Source organism: Chelmon rostratus, chromosome 3, assembly GCF_017976325.1.
Source record: "Chelmon rostratus isolate fCheRos1 chromosome 3, fCheRos1.pri, whole genome shotgun sequence".
In the NCBI taxonomy this organism is placed as follows: domain Eukaryota; kingdom Metazoa; phylum Chordata; class Actinopteri; order Chaetodontiformes; family Chaetodontidae; genus Chelmon; species Chelmon rostratus.
This window is the reverse complement of record NC_055660.1, coordinates 5,829,906-5,846,269: the sequence shown is the minus strand read 5'-3', so window position 1 is coordinate 5,846,269 and position 16,364 is coordinate 5,829,906. Positions and strand designations below refer to the sequence as shown.

The following is a 16,364-nucleotide window of genomic DNA, read 5'->3' as shown; positions in this document are numbered from 1 at the left end:
CTTGCTATGAGGATTTTGTCACAGCCGAACAGAACCCCTTTTCCAGTCTTTGTGTGAGGCTAGGCTAAGCTAACCAACTGCTCCGATATGAGTGGTGTCAATCTTCTCATCTGACCATTGCACATCTTCATTTTATTGTTAAAAGTAGTTTGTTAACACTATTTTAAGCATTTTTCTTAAAGCTAATTAACCTCAATTCTGCTTTTGGTAGAAATGCTAGACTTTTCCTTAAAATGCACTTTTTAATTTTGAGTAAAAGAACTGGTCGACATTTTGGGAAATATGTATGAGTTATATGAGAAGACTGATACCAGTCATGTCTGTAGCTGTAAATATGAAGCTGGTAAGCTAGCTAAACAGCTAGCGCGGTCCTCTCGCTAATTACTAAGTTATATCTTGGGTTTATTATGTACAAAACCCAAAATGTTATAAACCGATGAATAGAAAGCGTTACCATTTATCTGACAATTCTTGGCACACTTGCTATGAGGATTTTGTAACACAACCCCATTTCCAGTCTCTGTGCTAGGCTAGGCTAAGCTAACCAACTGCTTTCAATAGAATGGTAAGCAAAGACACACATTTCCCAAACTTTTTCTTTAAAGGATGGAGTGATGTAGGCCTAATGAGACATCCAGAATGAGTATTAGCATCAAAACCCCCTGAGAGTACTGAATGATGCAAGAGTGCATTTTATTGCTTATGGATTCAACTTTTCATCTGGAAGAAACATGCTGTCTCCTGTCAGTTTCACGTGTCTTCTCAAAGATTTATATACTTGCTTTAAAATGAGCTGCTAGGCTATCTGGTCAAAAAAACAATGCAAAAGAGGAATGTGTTCACTCGCACACAATGAACACAGTTGTTTGCTATGTGTTTCCTATGTACTGCAACTGCCTACTTCCTTTTAAACAGGGGATGTCCAGCTTCCTGTGCTTACTACACCAAACCCATGACAACTGATTCACCAAATAGCACTGTCGGTCTGCTTGTGTCAAAACGATACTTCACAGTGACTGACTGCAAAATGTTTAGGTCACTGGCTGAGCCGCGGGCGGCTGCTGGATGTAACTCGAGCTACACGTCTTTCACTGGTCTTCTAGTACCCCTGTAGTGTTTGCCTCAGCCACACAACAGCTGGGAATATGGCTGTCACAGTACAGCGTGCCCATTCAGGCAACGCTGGGACGGGGTTTTCCACTGCGCACAAGCACATACACGTGACACAGATGGACACACACAAAAAAAGACATGCACACAGACTTAGATTAAGTAGCGCCAACATTTTCGTGGTTAGGCTATGATCTGTGGTTACAGCTCGAGGCTGCAGACTCAAGAAGCAAAATACACCGTGCGATAATGAAACATATTTAAGGCTATATAAATCACCATATGATAAAGTGCGGGTAAACAGTCTTTTATTACAAAAATAATGTGCCAGCTCAAGAAAAACAGCACCAGATCTCCAAGAATAAGCATATTGTCAGTTTGGGATGCAATCTTTAAATACAAAAGTGGATCTTGAACATTTTTTCAGTTCTAACTAACATTTCTGATCCCAAATGTTTACCAGGAAAAAAATGTTTAAGGGCTTTAACAGAAAAAAGGCACTTACATGATTTGCCTTTTCCAAATATTTATGCAAAGAGAATAAATATTAATATAATAGTTATATATTTTAAATCTGTTCTTAAGAATATATAATTTACACAACAGAAATATGTAAAGTTCAATCAAAAATAAACAACTAATAGCACCATATTAACTACATGTCTCGATCCAAAATAAGAAGCTTATGCATCATGTATCTCTTAATCGTACGTCCCTACGATTAATTCTTGGTTAAATGTGAAGAAAGTGCAATAGGTTTGTAATTTGACAGACTGAGGTATATGATATTTAATATATTGCATTGGCATCCACTTCTCCACCACAATAACCTCCTGTGTTGCAACAGGAGAACACTAAGAACGAGGCACTAGATATGAACTATACAGACTTAAGAAGCTTGATGAACTCATTTGTCTTACAACAGGGGAACTTTGGGTTGTACAGCTTTTCTTCACCGTGTCCAAACATCTTAAATCAGTCGTTTCATTTGTTGTCAAGCCTCTCTGGATTGGATACTCCACTCTGGCTATTTTTCTGCCGTGTAGTGCTGCTCTTGAGTGTTCGGTTACTGTCAGCGAGAGATATAACTGTCTCTTCCACATGAATGTTGTTCCGTTTATAGTTTGGCGCACTCTTCACAATGGTTCAGGTACTCTGCTGTTTCCCCGTCGCTGAACGTGGCGAGGCACTGCGGGCACTGTAGCTCTGACAGGCCTGGGCATTCGTTCCAAGCAGGGTTTGGTGGTGATGTTGCCGCTGCTGCAGCTGCGGGCGGCTGCATCTCAGCTGTGGTCCTCAATAGAGGCTCTGAAGAGTCCTTATGTCGCCTTGAGGAGATCCTGTGTCCTATATGCACACGACACATGGGAACCACTTCTCTGTTCTCTCTGCTTGCCCCCTGCTGAAGTCACATGCATACACTGTTAGGATGGCACAAGCCTTCGCATACACCACTACCCAAAAAAAGCGTCTATGTGTCTAAAGATACACTCATCCACCTGATTTAAGGATGGCTGTCTTACCTGTTTGTGTAGCTGTCGTTTTAACTGATAAACCTGCTCTTTCAGGTCTTCAATTTGGCCCTGTGCTCGCTCCCTGTCGGCACGCTCGGACTTAAAGTCCTCTGTGTAGATGAGCACCTGAGGGAGGAAAAGAAAGAACCTTTAGTCTTCTTGTTTCTGCAGCAGTTTTCCAACACATCGGACACCACAAGAGCTGCATACACTCAAATGATACAAATGCAATCTCAGATTCAACATAGCCGAATACAGAGATGCACTGAGACCACGATGTAGCACCGACCTGCTGCTCCAGAGTCTGGATTCGCTCTTGGTCCTGCCTCCTTACGTTCTCCACTTCTCTTTCCAGCCGCTCGCACTCGCTCATCTTTTCCTCAAGTAAGCTGTTGAGCCTGGAAATCTCATGATGAAGCAACCCTGTGCTTACAGAGCCCAGCCCTGGAATCAAGCCCTGCCCAGAGGTCTCCTTCAGCCTCTGACATAAACCTCTGATATAGTCCTCCCTGCTGGAGTCGTACTTCTGCCACTGAGAATTCAGGCCTTGTACCTAAAAAGGAGCAATTACAGCAAGGTTAGACCTTTTGACCGTGTGCTACATTCTGTATTAGACTCTTCATCTGATGTTGATCCTAAGCACATTAGTACTGAAGACTAAAAACACCTCAGTATCTTGTATAAATGTTGTTTTTTCTAGTGGCTGATTGAGTTCAGGGAATACTAAGATTGTTCTAGGTGAAGACTTACATATGCCACTCGCTGCTTTAGTTGTTGATTCTCCTCCTGCAGTTTGCGGATTTCAGTGTTAATACCACTCATGTCAGAGGACTCAGACATCTGTAGGAAATGGTGGAAGAGAAGTTACAACAGGGCCCTCCTCAAAAACAAAACACAGTAACATCACTGCAGTTAAAGGTCCAATGCATGGCTAAATAAAGGCACTGACCACTCTCATGAAGCCCAAAAATATACCCAAACACATCCAACACAGCCCGAGCATCACACACCTCCTTAGCCTTCTGCTGCTGAGCCACAACCTCCACTTCTTCTCCTCCCATCTTCTCCTTCTCCAGCCTACTCAGCAGCTCCTGGCACACCTTCACGGTTGCACCCAGCTGGCTGCGCAGCTGGTCCGCCTCTTCCGCCAGGGACGTGCAGAGCACGGCTCTGGTGGCCTCGGCACGCTCCCTCTCCTCCAGGGCGGACCGCAGCCTCTGGATCTCCTGGTCCTTCTCGTGGTCTGGCTGACACCTGACTCTCTCCAGCTCCAGCTCCTTCTCCCTGAGCTGCACATTCAGCCTCTGGATCTCCTGGGAGGGGGACAGGGAGAGCACGGATCGGTTTGTAATGTGTCATCTTGTGGTGCATCTTATGTATTAAGGCTACACACAAATACATGCACATATAAAATGCATTATTCTGATTACTCCTACTAATACATCATGTGTCTCCTAGTATCTGCATGATCATTTCCAGTAAAGAATTTAAAATGAATATGTAGAATGCAGTAACTCCCAGCAGGATTACACATAATAATACACCAAAGTTAAACTCTGTAATGTGGCTTTAAGAGATTTTATAGCTTACTAGTTGTTGCCAAGACACTTTGTGGGACTTGAACCCACATGGGTCCGACCTGTGCCACTGCACTAACCTGTCTCAATTAGCTAATTTTAGGATCCACCGCCTACAAAGACTCATGTGCACAGACTAACATTCCCAGCGTTTTCAACGTGTTTTTACCTCTGCCTGTCGAGACGCCTTGAACTCCATGTCGTTCCTCTTCTGTTTCAGTTTGCATATTTCTTTGCACAGACTCTCCAGCAGAGACTTGGACGGCCCGATGACCACGGACTCGTTGTCGCCCACCGTCATGTAGATCCTCTCGTATCTCCCCAGCCTCGCTTTCAAATCTGCAATGATACTGTCCTTTACATAGATTTGCTTATTGAGGAGGTCGATTTCCTGCCGCGTCTCATGGTACAGAGAATTCAGCGTGCTGTAACTCCGGATCTTGTCTTTCAGCGCGTCGTTATCCGTGTTTATACTGACGTTATCCATTGCGGGCTTCGTAAGATTTGACAGAAGGATTCGTCTTTTAGTAATCCAGCATTTGACGCCTCTGCTCCTCGCCGTGTGTCTTCAGAAATGCACCGAGGAGGTCAATTGTGTCGGAGCTTTGGCGCATCAGTGTCGAGAATAATATCCCCGAACAGTCTTGGGGGATTTCCTAGGGAACTTCCCCGCGGACTTTTTTGAGCTTCGTCAAACTGAGCCCTGCCTGCTCTCAAAGATTCACCGTCGACCGTCATTGGGAGGTAAAAGGGTTTTTATAGCCTATTGGCAGAAATTGTAAAGAAAAAGACAGAAGCGCAAATCCTACATACAGGCTAAAGAAAAGTTTTAGCTAGGTGCCGCCAACGGCTGAAAGAGAGGTACCGGTGGTGCATTCAAGACCGTCGTAATCTCGGCGACCTCGAAACAAGAGGTGCGATTTTTTTAACGCACCGAAGTGCTTTTCTTAGCAATAGCAAACGAAGAGTGTTTTTGTTTTGTTTGTTTCTTTAGTTTTTTTGCTTACTGAGACACATAATCCAGGTATGAAGAGGAACAACGTCGCTATCGGGCATCTAATTTTCAACAACATTGTTTCATCCCACCCCCAACAAAGCTGTCATTGAAACTAGCTCCAAAATAGAGCTAGACATGAAGTCCCCTACAAGGATTAGCTCTGCACGGGATGACAAACAACACTTGTAGAAAAGCATTAATTTTCCCAACGGTAGTTTACAGGGTTTCCACGCGCCCTAGCCCCCTAAACGTCACATCAGTGCTGTTGGAGCGCCAGCAAATTCCCCATATGGTTCAGTCGTGTTGTTGGTTTGGTCATTTTAGCTCAAGGGGTATCCGTTTTTCCCGTAGCGATGAAGGCATCGTAAAATTCTCCTTATAATGATGTTATGTAAGTCTTGTATGCAGCAGCCTGGATTGCGCAGTTATGGCCACACCAGGGAGTGTGTGATTGTGTTGCGACTGTCAAGGCTGATTCACACAGTATGACTGACTATTGTATGGCTTTAAAATAATCCTGTGGGACATTTCTGCTTTTTGAAATGTGGGAAACAGAACTATATCTGTTACCGTAACAAACTGGCCTACAGGGCCATTGTCACCTCATGATACCTGAGTTTTATTTTTGTACTTAAAAGACTATGACATCAGGATCTATAGTGGCTGTATTCTTAAAGATCATGCTGGTATTTCACAAGGGACATGCATCACTATCCAAGCATCACTTGGCTGTGTGAACGTTAATTGAGGGGCTAATCCACAATATCAGTCAAAATACGGTCAAATTCAATCTCACGGTACATTACACATTTCTTTGTTTGACATGTACACCACAGGTTTAATTGTTCCATATGGAAAGATGCAAGCTGTAAGGTATAGTCTTTACAGTGCAGAAATGGAAGAAGTATTCAGGTACTGTCAAAACATCAGCGTAGAAATACTCTGTTAGAATTAAAAGCCTGGAATTCACAATATTACTTAAGTAAAAGAGGAAAGTAAAGTGCTCAGCATGAAGCACAGACTGTCTGCGTTGAAATTGCGACATATGACTGGTTATAAGCAGCATTTTATTGTTGTAGCTGGTGGATGTGGAGCTGATTTTATCTACTTACAGTGTTTGGTCATTTCAATCAGTAATACTCAAAAGTAGCTTGAACTTGTACTCAAGTACAGTGCTTGTCTACATGTACTTAGTTCCATTCCACATGTACGCCATCTATCTGAGGCCTGTCCTTGGTTAGGCTTTGAAATTACATTATAGTTACATGTGTACAGTTGGAGTTTTATACACGATGCACAATAATTCACACATAACCTATTGTGTAAACTCCTTGGACTACTGAACATTAGGTCAAAATGAAACTACTGTCTAGACTGTAGGTGTAGATTAAAAACTTCTTTGAGGAGGCCTCTTCAATAAAGTTGTTTAAAAGACCAAAAAAAAATCAAAAAAAAAAAAAAAAGCTCCACTGGCCAGTGGGGAGTCCCAGGTATTTCTGGGTCAATCACACCATAATGTCACATGAGGGCCGTGGAGGTGAGTCATTGAGGTTAGTGGCACGACAATCATGTGACAGTCTTCAGGATTACATGAATAAAGGTGTGAAGCGTGTGAAAAGCAAACATGTGAGAGGAGGTGTGGACAGAATGGCATTGTAAGTGGTTGATCTTTTTTCAGAAGACACCAGTGAAGTGCCTGAATGTCATGTCCCTCCTCCTACAATGCCACCCTGGCACTCCTTATAATAGTTTTGACCTTTTTTGACCTGCTGCTGTAGTCAGCAACACATTTTACTGTATTACCTCGCAACAACATAAGTTCACATAAGACCTGTAAGTAGTGACACAATTTGTTGACTAACTGGTTGACAGAAAATGAATCACTCTATTAAACAATAATGGTCAACATTTGCTGGATTTAACTTCTTAGAAAATATTCATGACACAAAACGTGCCTTTTGAAGACAACTCAGAGGCAAACTAAAAGACACTTCACGATTTTTTGACAATTCATAAACTCAAATAATTATAATAATGAGTCAAAATAAATAAAATCCATAGTTTGATGTTTACGAATCTCTCTCTGAGGGGGCCTTTTTAACGTTAAACCAATAATGGCTGGCATAAAAAATGGAATTGGATGATATAAAATAAAGGGGTGATGATGAGATGTGTGCCATGTGGCTCCTTTTTCATGATTAAAATTACCTGTTGGAATATGGCTGGGTATGAAAATACAGGCACGTCTACAAATACTACAATTACAATTATTTACCTCACACTAGGTTTAATGCAGATTTTAAGTGTTGCAAAAACATTACTAAGAATTATTTCCATAATACAGCAAGTATTTGTATATAAAAAATCTTTAAATGTTAGACCCACCAAATGCCTCATGTGTCCAGTTGTTACCCATGACCAGATTTTCCCCTTGAATTCCACTAGATGGTGGTGTTTAATTAATGATATGTACTATAGGTTTATTTTCCATCTTACAACTGGCCATTCAGATTATTTTTAAAACTACTATTTGTGGGTATATTGGTTTCCTGCCACACACACACACACACACACACACCCACCCATGAGTCATTTCAAACATGTTGTTGGCAGCTTTTAATAGCTGAAAACTTTATACAAGAATAAAAGGCAGTATTTGATATTTACACAGTAATACTTTCAAAAATACTTTTTACATTGCATTCACTCACACGCGCGATTATTTGTGTTTAACAGGTTACTGCTCATCAAATCAACACTACCAACCAAAACTCAGATATTCATCGATAATACCTAAAACAACTTGTGTTACTCATCAAACGACAGGATGAAGATGCAAACCAGAACTTGACATAAAAGTCTAAATGAAATATGAAAGTCTGCAGTAGAAAAATATTAGTTTTTAATCATACTGTGGTAGAAAAGTATGCATTGGCTCAAGTACAAAAAGATTACCAAGAATATTAAAATGTTGAACAGGAAGAGAATATAGCCAGCTATCTCTCATTTTTGCTTGAGAAAACGGAAGAAATACAAAAACACAAACATTATTTTGTCTTTGAACGTCACACTACGCACATGGGGATCACAGCGTCACTCAATGTGCACCACACAATATGAATCCTTGTTTGAAACGGTTTCTGTAGCACAGAAATGTTTTTAAATGGATGGAAATTACCTTATTTAGTACTTAAACTCAAAATATCTTACCAGGAATCTTTTTATTTAACTTGAGTACTTTAATCATGGAGTCCTATCTCCAGCAGTCATGTGGTGTAATTTGCTCATTAGAGTTCTGAATAGTCCTAAACAAACAACTGCTGATGATTTAACATTGTTTGATGAGTGCCCCATTTTAAAAAAAACGTTTCCTTTGTAAGTTATGATGCAGATCACAGAAGAAAAAGATCCTATAGGGAATACCAAAGGGAAAATGTCTTAAACTCACCCCCACTGCAGGATTTAACAGTAGGCCACATCTGTCAATGATTTTTAAGAGTCAGTCATTTTTAATCCTGGATCCAAAGCTCTGCTAGGTTTCACTCAAACCATGCAATTAGTGATTCCCTCGCACCAGGGACGCCAGCTGAGTGCAATTAAATGCAATTAATGAGGTGACAGCAAAGACGTGCGCCACCTTAAAACTGACCACTCGGGGGCGCCCAGTGCCCACTAAGTGCAAAATAACTGGGAGTCAAAGGATGAACTTCACAAAATCTCACACTGCTATAATAGTTTTTTTTCTTCCTAGATATAAAGATATAAATGTGTGCTCTGCTCAGAAGACATAGACAAGCTGTGTAGTGTAGCTACTTAAAAACGTGCTTTTAGAAATGTTGTGGCCTTATTGATGAATGTAGCTTGAGTGTATTGGGGCATAGCACCTTTCAGAACATGAAAATCCATGAGCGTTATTATTGTAGTCAAATAAATGCATTAGCCTGCCCCAAATATATAATATGCTGCCTATACTTTAAGATATTGTGCATTGTTATCCATAAACCAAAGGGAAACAGAGGCCAAAGAAACATATTTTCTGGAATCTAGAGAGGAATTATGAACCATCATTGCAACTTGTTTGACAACTGGAAAGGGATAATTGGAAAGAGCTCAGCTAAACTTTCTTCTTCAACAGTGACACATGCAGTTTCTCTTTGCCTTCCTAGCACTGCAGCTTGCGGATGCTGCGGGAAATCCTCTTAAACTCCCGCTGTCCCTTCTGCCAGCGCTTCAGCGAGGTGATGACCAGATGGCCGTCCATCTTCTGGCCCATGACCAGGTAGGCAGCATTGATGTCGTTCATCTCCTCGCAGATGCACTGCAGGCCGTCCTTCAGCCACAGCACCGTCTTCCTCAGGTCACGCTCCGTCACGCCGTTCAGCTTGTAAATGGTCTTGCTCTTGGTCTCCGGCACTATCTTGGTGTCACCGTTGATGTAGGAGATCTCCTTTACTTTGATCTTCAGAGCTTGATGCAGGAGAGAAAATAAGGAATAGAGACTGTTGCTGTATAGAGATCACCCTCGTTGACATGTCCTAATGAAAGCCATCTGAGAAGCTAAAACTGTGTATTTACATATGGTTAAGTGCTAAAATGCATGCAGTAGAGGAGATAAAAGCTAGAAGGGAAATCCTGGTCTCAATACATATTCTCTCTTTGGACTTTCTAGTGAATGAAGCACACTTAACAATGAAATTTCTCCTCAGGTTGCCTGAAATCTCCTGGAGCCTCCCTTCATGACCTTTGGGGCCCCTGAGCTTCACCTTGGGAACCACTGCTCTAATAAAATAGGTGGGTGGACTTACCAAAGTCATTCTTACACAGGTTGTCAACAATTTCGTTGTCATTTTCATCTGTTTCCTTGCAAGCGTCGCACACTCTGGGCACTAAAACAGAAATTACACATGCTTAATGTTGTATAAACGGCCATAATTCAACATAAAATGTTGTGTCCTGTGCAAAATCAGCAGGACGCACATAGCCGGATGCGACCACTGTGCATTCTGGTGTAGTTACTGGACAGAGGAGTGCACATATTGAATGGAAAATCAAGGTGTTCACGCCTGCATTTTGTGAAGCAGTAAAAGTCTGTGCACGATCTGTTATTAATTATGTGCCATTAAGTGACTTTGTCGTTTACGCACATGACTTGCGGATGGAAAAACTACAGTTTAACGAAACCTTACCCTCTTTAGTGACTGGTGCAAAGTTCTCGATGCCTGCAGGTGGTATGCACAGGTCGTTGTCGAGTGGGAAACGGTCGCAGTCCAACATCTTTGGCCAGGGAAAGCCGAACGCGGACATCACGGGTGCGCAGCCGTGCTTGACGCTTTCGCACAGGGACCTGCACGGCTGGATGGGCTCGTCCAAATCGTCCAGACAGACGGGAGCGAAAAGGGAGCAGAGGAACTTTCTTGTGTCGGGGTGACACTGCTTCTGAACCAGCGGGATCCAAGACGAAGCTTGCTGCAGAACCTCATTCATGGTTTCGTGTCCGAGCAGGTTCGGGAGGCGCATTTCTGTGTACTCTATATCGTGGCACAGCAGCAGATTGGCAGGAATTGGCTTGCAGTTATTCTTTTTGTAGAATAATTCATGCTGGCCAAAGTTGTACAATCCGTGGATGGCTTCCGTGCAGGGTATTGTTATCACCCACAGCACTGCCACCGTCGAAATAAAGGCTCTCATTTTGTGTGCGCGTAAAACCTGCAAAATATAAACGCGTAATCAGGGGGTGCTGAGCATCAGTCGGCGTGGATGGAGCCTCTGTCAGTGGCCAGCTCCTACTGTAACAAGAGGTTTTCTTCCAGGCATGTCTGGGAGGAGTCTGTATATTGTGCGTAAAGACCGCTTCTCCATTCAGCACTTTGTTTCCTCATATCAGGTGAGCCTTGTGGACGCGTTTGTCTCCTCGGTCAAAAAAAGGCCCAAAATTCTCACTCGTTGCTCCTCTCGGTCTGACAGGCATTTCTGATGTCTAATTATAGCTTATAGTATTTTATCGCCAGTCGTTTTCTTAACAGTTTCCCCTCTCTATTTCATCTCCTGCCCTTCATGGAAATCATAACAGAACGTGTCTGACAGGTTTTCCTCATTACGCCCAGATCAACAGAAATATATCCTGAGTTATCATTTAACTTGCTGTTTTTAGACCCGTGCTGTAAATAGTTTGGAAATGTTGTCAGTGGGGGCTTTTAGCTCAGTTCAGTGGAGCGTTAATTTTCCATCATTAGGAGTTTAGTGGTGAAATCCTCTGGGCAGGTCTGCAGGTTCATACCACACCGTGAAATATTATTTGCCCTGGTGTGAGAAGCAGACCTCCAGTCAGCACACCCAGGGGTGAAACCAAATCTGCCTCCTCCTGCTCTGCAGCTCTGGCTCTTATCCGCTCTAGGACCCCCTTGAGCTACAGTCTCGGTTGCAGACAACAGTATGGTTCTTCTCAGGCTTGACCCTCCTCTCACTCCCCCGGAAGAAGCAGAAATGAGTGAACACTTAAATCTCGATGTGATGTTTGTGGAATTTCAAGCTAAAAGGGTCAATTCACACAAATTACAGAAACATTTCTTCCCACTTCCCCCTTGTGGTTTCTAGATATTCAAATATATTTGGTTTTGCTTACCCCAACTCAGAGATGTGTGTCACTGAGGCTCCTGCTGCTGCCTCCCCACACAATGGAACTAAATTTCATTTCATTTGTGGTGCTAATTAAGGAGCATTAATCTATTCTGAAACTCGTCTGTTGTGCCCGGCACCACATGTCGATTCCTGTGTTCTGTCACAGCTCAGTCTGTCAGAGCCTCCTACCTTCCCCTCCCAGCAGCTCCTTCAATCATTCAAAAAAGGTTATGAGTCACTTGTTTTAAGTGGTAGGAAAAAGAATTTGAATTGAAAACACAGTTGTAGTTTATTTGCTCTGAATTAAACCTGCCATTAAAGTTTATGGCGCTACTCGTGCCAATTTTTTTTAGCAGAACCGAACAAAGAGGATATTTTGGCAAGAGGTCCCACTTCACATGTTTTTCTTTCCGTATGAAAACAAGACAGAACCTATAAACGATTTGGTGAACCTGACATGTATAAATAATGTTTTATGAATAAAGTGCTGCACTCTTAAACTATGTGTGAGATTGTTTTGCTACTGGAGATGCGGAAAGTATTTTGCACCTTCTAAACAAAGGAGTCCAAATCAAATTAGATGTCTCATTATTGTGTAGTGACATTGACAGTTATTAATATATAGTGCTCACTTACAGAAACTGATCACTATACTGGAGAGAAAGCTATGGGGGTACATGTTGGAACCTCTTTCCACAACGACTTTGAATATTTTTTTCCTCATATTTAAAGGGTTAGTTCACCCAAACTCCAAAAAACATGCTTTCTCACTTAGCAGTAGTCGTATCTCAACATGCAGGTTTTATTTGCTGAAGTTATGAGCTTTATGTGTCTGAAATTTCTGCCACTATTACTGTACAGGGTTTAGTCAGTAATACAGGGGTAATTTAATTTCATGTAAGAGCTTTGAACAATTACATTAAAAAATCATCTTTGGGATAAAGTGATTTCAGTTTTCCACAGAGATGTCTTTAAATTGGGTAAACTGTCCCTGGAATAAGTAATATTTTTGGTCACTTGGGGCCAATGGGAAGAAGCTGTAAACACAACAATGATGTAGTTACCCTTAAAATTGATATGGCAAAGGATGTAATTGCATCTTTTAGCTCTGTTTTTGGTCTCCACCAACTCTTAATGGGAATATCTGGCTTTTTAGCAGCTAAATGCTCCATTATCTGCAACAGCTAGTCGCTAACTGTATCTGTCTGCTGAAGAGTTGGCTGATTATTCTCTGTGGGTTCATCACTACGTCCACATTAAACACGGTCATTTGATCCTTTGTTATTATAAAAATCCTGGTTATAGCTGCTTTAAGAGTAAAAATTTCTTCCAAGCCTAGGATTGAGATGGCATTCAGAGCAAAAACAGCCCTGCTTTAAAATAATGCAAGGGGCTGTGTTGGTGGGGGTGTGTTGCTTCAGGTACCAGTGAGACGTGAAATACGATCCAGGAAGTTCAGTTTGAATAACAAATCCATGAGTTTGAAGGATTATCAGATGCCAAAACACTGCACAGCAGCTAATAGTACTCAGAGACAGAATTATACAATCTCAAAAGTTATCATGGCAACAATTATCATCTGTCATGATGATTGCGATTATTGCAAACACTTGAAATATGCAGTTAAAAGGTAATCTACCAGGAATGTGCGCTTGCATGTATTCGATTAGCCTCCACATCACCTTGCAGGATAATGTCACGTTGCTGGACGATCCTGCATTGCTTTGCCGATGAGAGGGTTACCAAGGTTAGTCTGAATGCTACCTCGAAGCATTAGAGCAGGAACTGAGCTGGTTCTTCAGTCTGTGTCAAAGGTTTAACTTACTTTTGCAGGGTTTATAGGGTAACTCACCCCTTCTTATCCCCTTTCCTTCAAAGCGTGTTAATTCTATTCAGGTCTCTGTAGAAACACTTATACGGCCATTTAAGGGCTAGAGCCCCCTATTAACCTGCAACTGGACTCCCTTTAGCTGAGCAATAGGTCAGCTGGCTAAGCTGTACCTGTGGTGTAACAGGTCACACGCTAACCTTTCCTGGGCGACTAAATGCGATCAGCTGTAAACTGACTCATGATGGACTCTTGGGCTGCAAACGCAAACTCTTATGAGACACAAGAGGCATTAGATATGTACAAAACGTGGTAAAGCAGTCAAGGTGAAAGACCCTGTATGCCTCAGCTCATCTGAAGATGACAAGAAACAAAAGCTATAAATGATGAAAAGGATCCAAAGGGGGATAAATGGACTGCAATTAGGACTGGATCAAACCTCACCAAGCTTAGTTCTTCAAACACAGATAACATGCAGTCTCTATTAACAATACGGTTTCACAGACAGTTAAGGTCAGAGGCTCGGGATAGAGGTAAACTGATCCAAGGCCTGCGCTTAAAGTCACCCCAGTGGGTTCTCATTACAGCTTTGTGTGAAAATGAGACACAGCTTGTCGGACCTTGTGGTCCATCTGTAGCCCAGTAACCCCTCTTTCTTTCTCTTCCACTACCCTCAACCCGCAACACTTTACCCCTTTCCTTCATTTTTTTTCTTAAAGAATCAGGGGCTAGTCTACTGTCAAAAACAATCACAGGATGCATTGTGCAGGTTCAAAAGAAAGCCAACCTCCCGTGGAAATGTTGAAGGACTCAGTTTATTTAATGTTCATGAAGACTGATCTCTGAATGTGAGGAGCATCAAAGCCATCAGGACTGCTATAATGTAAACCAAGCCAACCCTGTTTTTATGCAGACAGACTACCCAGCTCCATGCAGGATCTTGGGATTTGGGAAAATTACATTTGATCAGAACAGATTACAGGATCGGTCTGGTCACATTCTGTATTTGTCTTATTGTCAACAAATCCCATGAAAAGACCAAAACCAGCAATGAAGTGATCCTTATAACAAGTATTGTCTGTCTCGTCAAAGCCTGATACAGCTTATTCCTCTGACCTCCTGTAGACCGCCATTGTTGACCAAAAACTATTAAAAACACATCTTTGAGCCACACTGTCACACTTGATGAAACGTTCCTTCATTCCCATGAAGACGAACATTGGGATGAAGGAATCCCACATACTGTACATCGTCCTGTGGATGAAAATACTCGCTAGTGCACCAAATTTGTATTAATCCACGGATGAAAACATTCTGAGCAGCTTTTAAAGTTAAATTTTAAACTACATTTTTTTCAGAAGGAACAAACAGGCTTCTGGCTGAGTGCTGTGGAAGTTGTAGAGCCCTGAGAGACGGCCTTAACGTAAGAAAATCGTAGACTGTATAGCTGCACCAGGCTGTAAATATGTTACTGCTGTTAAACTGGGCATGTATATATGGAGGTCTATGGGGATGGCCTTGCTTTTGGAGCCAGACTCAAGTGGCCATTTGAGGTACTGCAGTTTGGCTTCATTTTTCAGCCACTTGAGGTAAATATATTTTACAGTACAACTTCATTGAACTCTGTTGTAGGTGCTGAATTACTGCCAGTTTGGAGTGAACTGCAGACACCTGGTATAAAAATACTTTGTCTGGACGTTATAAAGATGGTCTGCAGTTTGTCAAACCTTCACAAGAAGAGTTATCTTGCATTAGCTTTCCTGATAAAATAAGGATTATATAGTAGTAGTAAACAAGATCCGCAAGGCTTCACTGTTAGGACCACTCGTCTTTATGCTTATCTTCTGTGGCCCCTTGACTGCCAACTGAGAATCAACTATACAGCTCTGAACATCGTCCTGAAGTGCACTAATGAGCTTGTTAACTTCAATCACTCCTTCTACATTGACATTTGGGAAGGAATTTATCCCAACCAAGAGGAATTAATCTCATTAGAGCTCCAGAGTCATATAGATTGTGCCTGCTTGGCGTAATTGATGGTCCTATTGTACAGGTCTAATTGACTCAGTATGGGGTTTCAGAGCAGCTGTGGGACACGCAGGCGACTCTGCCAGACTTTGGGATAACCAGATGCATATTAGAGATGTGTGCACTGTAATAGCAGTGGACAAATATGTGGAGAGGGTACAAGATTATTTGTATTTTCTGTTAGTGAAGTATTGAAATGTAATTAATGAATGTTCAGCCAGTTATGAGCCATTTGAAGCAACAGTTTTGAATGTGCTTTTTGCATTGCTGCAGAGGGTTCGATGAGACGATCAATCCTAACCACAGGTGGCATCCAGCAGCCGTTAGCTTAGCATAAAAACTAAATGGGGAAACAGCTAGCCTGGCTCTGTCCGAAGATAAGAAGATAACAAAATATGCCTGCCAGCAGACCTACAGCTCACTAATTAATTAAGTAACACGTTATAGCTTGTTTGTTAGAAAAACAAAAGTGTAAAAACTACAAGTTGGGGTTTTATGGGTGGTTAAGTGCCAGACTCTTTCTTGGCAGGGAGCAGGCAAGGCAGGAAGTTAACTGTACTGATTTAACAAACAAGATATAAAAAGTTAATTAGTGAAATTCAGAGGTGCTGATGAGCAGATTATGTAGCATTTGGACAGAGCCAGTTAGCTCAGCTTGCAGTCTTCGTGTTAAGCTGAGCTAACTGGCTGTT

General features: G+C 41.9%; 2 protein-coding genes and 1 long non-coding RNA gene across 4 annotated transcripts; 1 reads left to right on the top strand and 2 right to left on the bottom strand.

The window, feature by feature from the left end:
• Positions 1 to 1,407: 1,407 nt before the first annotated feature.
• Positions 1,408 to 5,091, bottom strand: tnip2 (TNFAIP3 interacting protein 2). 2 transcript variants are annotated; one of them, XM_041933473.1, is made up of 6 exons: positions 4,371 to 5,091; positions 3,635 to 3,937; positions 3,375 to 3,464; positions 2,914 to 3,177; positions 2,634 to 2,750; positions 1,408 to 2,509 (listed from the first exon to the last, which is right to left on the bottom strand). In XM_041933473.1, exons 1-6 carry the CDS (start codon positions 4,686 to 4,688, stop codon positions 2,228 to 2,230), a joined length of 1,374 nt encoding a protein of 457 aa, XP_041789407.1. In that variant the 5' UTR covers positions 4,689 to 5,091; the 3' UTR covers positions 1,408 to 2,227. The 2 variants fall into 2 exon arrangements, with proteins under 2 accessions (XP_041789407.1, XP_041789405.1); XM_041933471.1 differs by having other exon boundaries at positions 1,408 to 2,512; positions 4,371 to 5,088.
• LOC121604073 lies at positions 4,639 to 12,295 on the top strand. Its single transcript, XR_006006726.1, has 3 exons — positions 4,639 to 4,945; positions 9,365 to 9,477; positions 9,905 to 12,295. It is a non-coding gene; the product is annotated as an uncharacterized LOC121604073 (long non-coding RNA).
• On the bottom strand, positions 7,800 to 11,017 carry sfrp2 (secreted frizzled-related protein 2). The gene is made up of 3 exons (XM_041933474.1): positions 10,385 to 11,017; positions 10,004 to 10,084; positions 7,800 to 9,665 (listed from the first exon to the last, which is right to left on the bottom strand). The coding sequence occupies exons 1-3, from the start codon at positions 10,884 to 10,886 to the stop codon at positions 9,361 to 9,363; spliced, it is 888 nt and encodes a 295-aa protein (XP_041789408.1). The 5' UTR covers positions 10,887 to 11,017; the 3' UTR covers positions 7,800 to 9,360.
• Positions 12,296 to 16,364: the final 4,069 nt, after the last annotated feature.

Excerpts from the sequence above, each read along its gene's own strand:
- tnip2 (XM_041933471.1), bottom strand. The coding sequence starts at position 4,688 with ATGGATAACGTCAGTATAAACACGGATAACGACGCGCTGAAAGACAAG. Across the intron at positions 3,938-4,370 it reads AGGCGTCTCGACAGGCAGAG|GAGATCCAGAGGCTGAATGT; the intron begins GTAAAAACACGT and ends TCCCCCTCCCAG. Across the intron at positions 2,513-2,633 it reads AACGACAGCTACACAAACAG|CAGGGGGCAAGCAGAGAGAA; the intron begins GTAAGACAGCCA and ends ATGTGACTTCAG.
- sfrp2 (XM_041933474.1), bottom strand. The coding sequence starts at position 10,886 with ATGAGAGCCTTTATTTCGACGGTGGCAGTGCTGTGGGTGATAACAATA. Across the intron at positions 10,085-10,384 it reads TGCACCAGTCACTAAAGAGG|TGCCCAGAGTGTGCGACGCT; the intron begins GTAAGGTTTCGT and ends TTTCTGTTTTAG. Across the intron at positions 9,666-10,003 it reads CCTGTGTAAGAATGACTTTG|CTCTGAAGATCAAAGTAAAG; the intron begins GTAAGTCCACCC and ends TCCTGCATCAAG.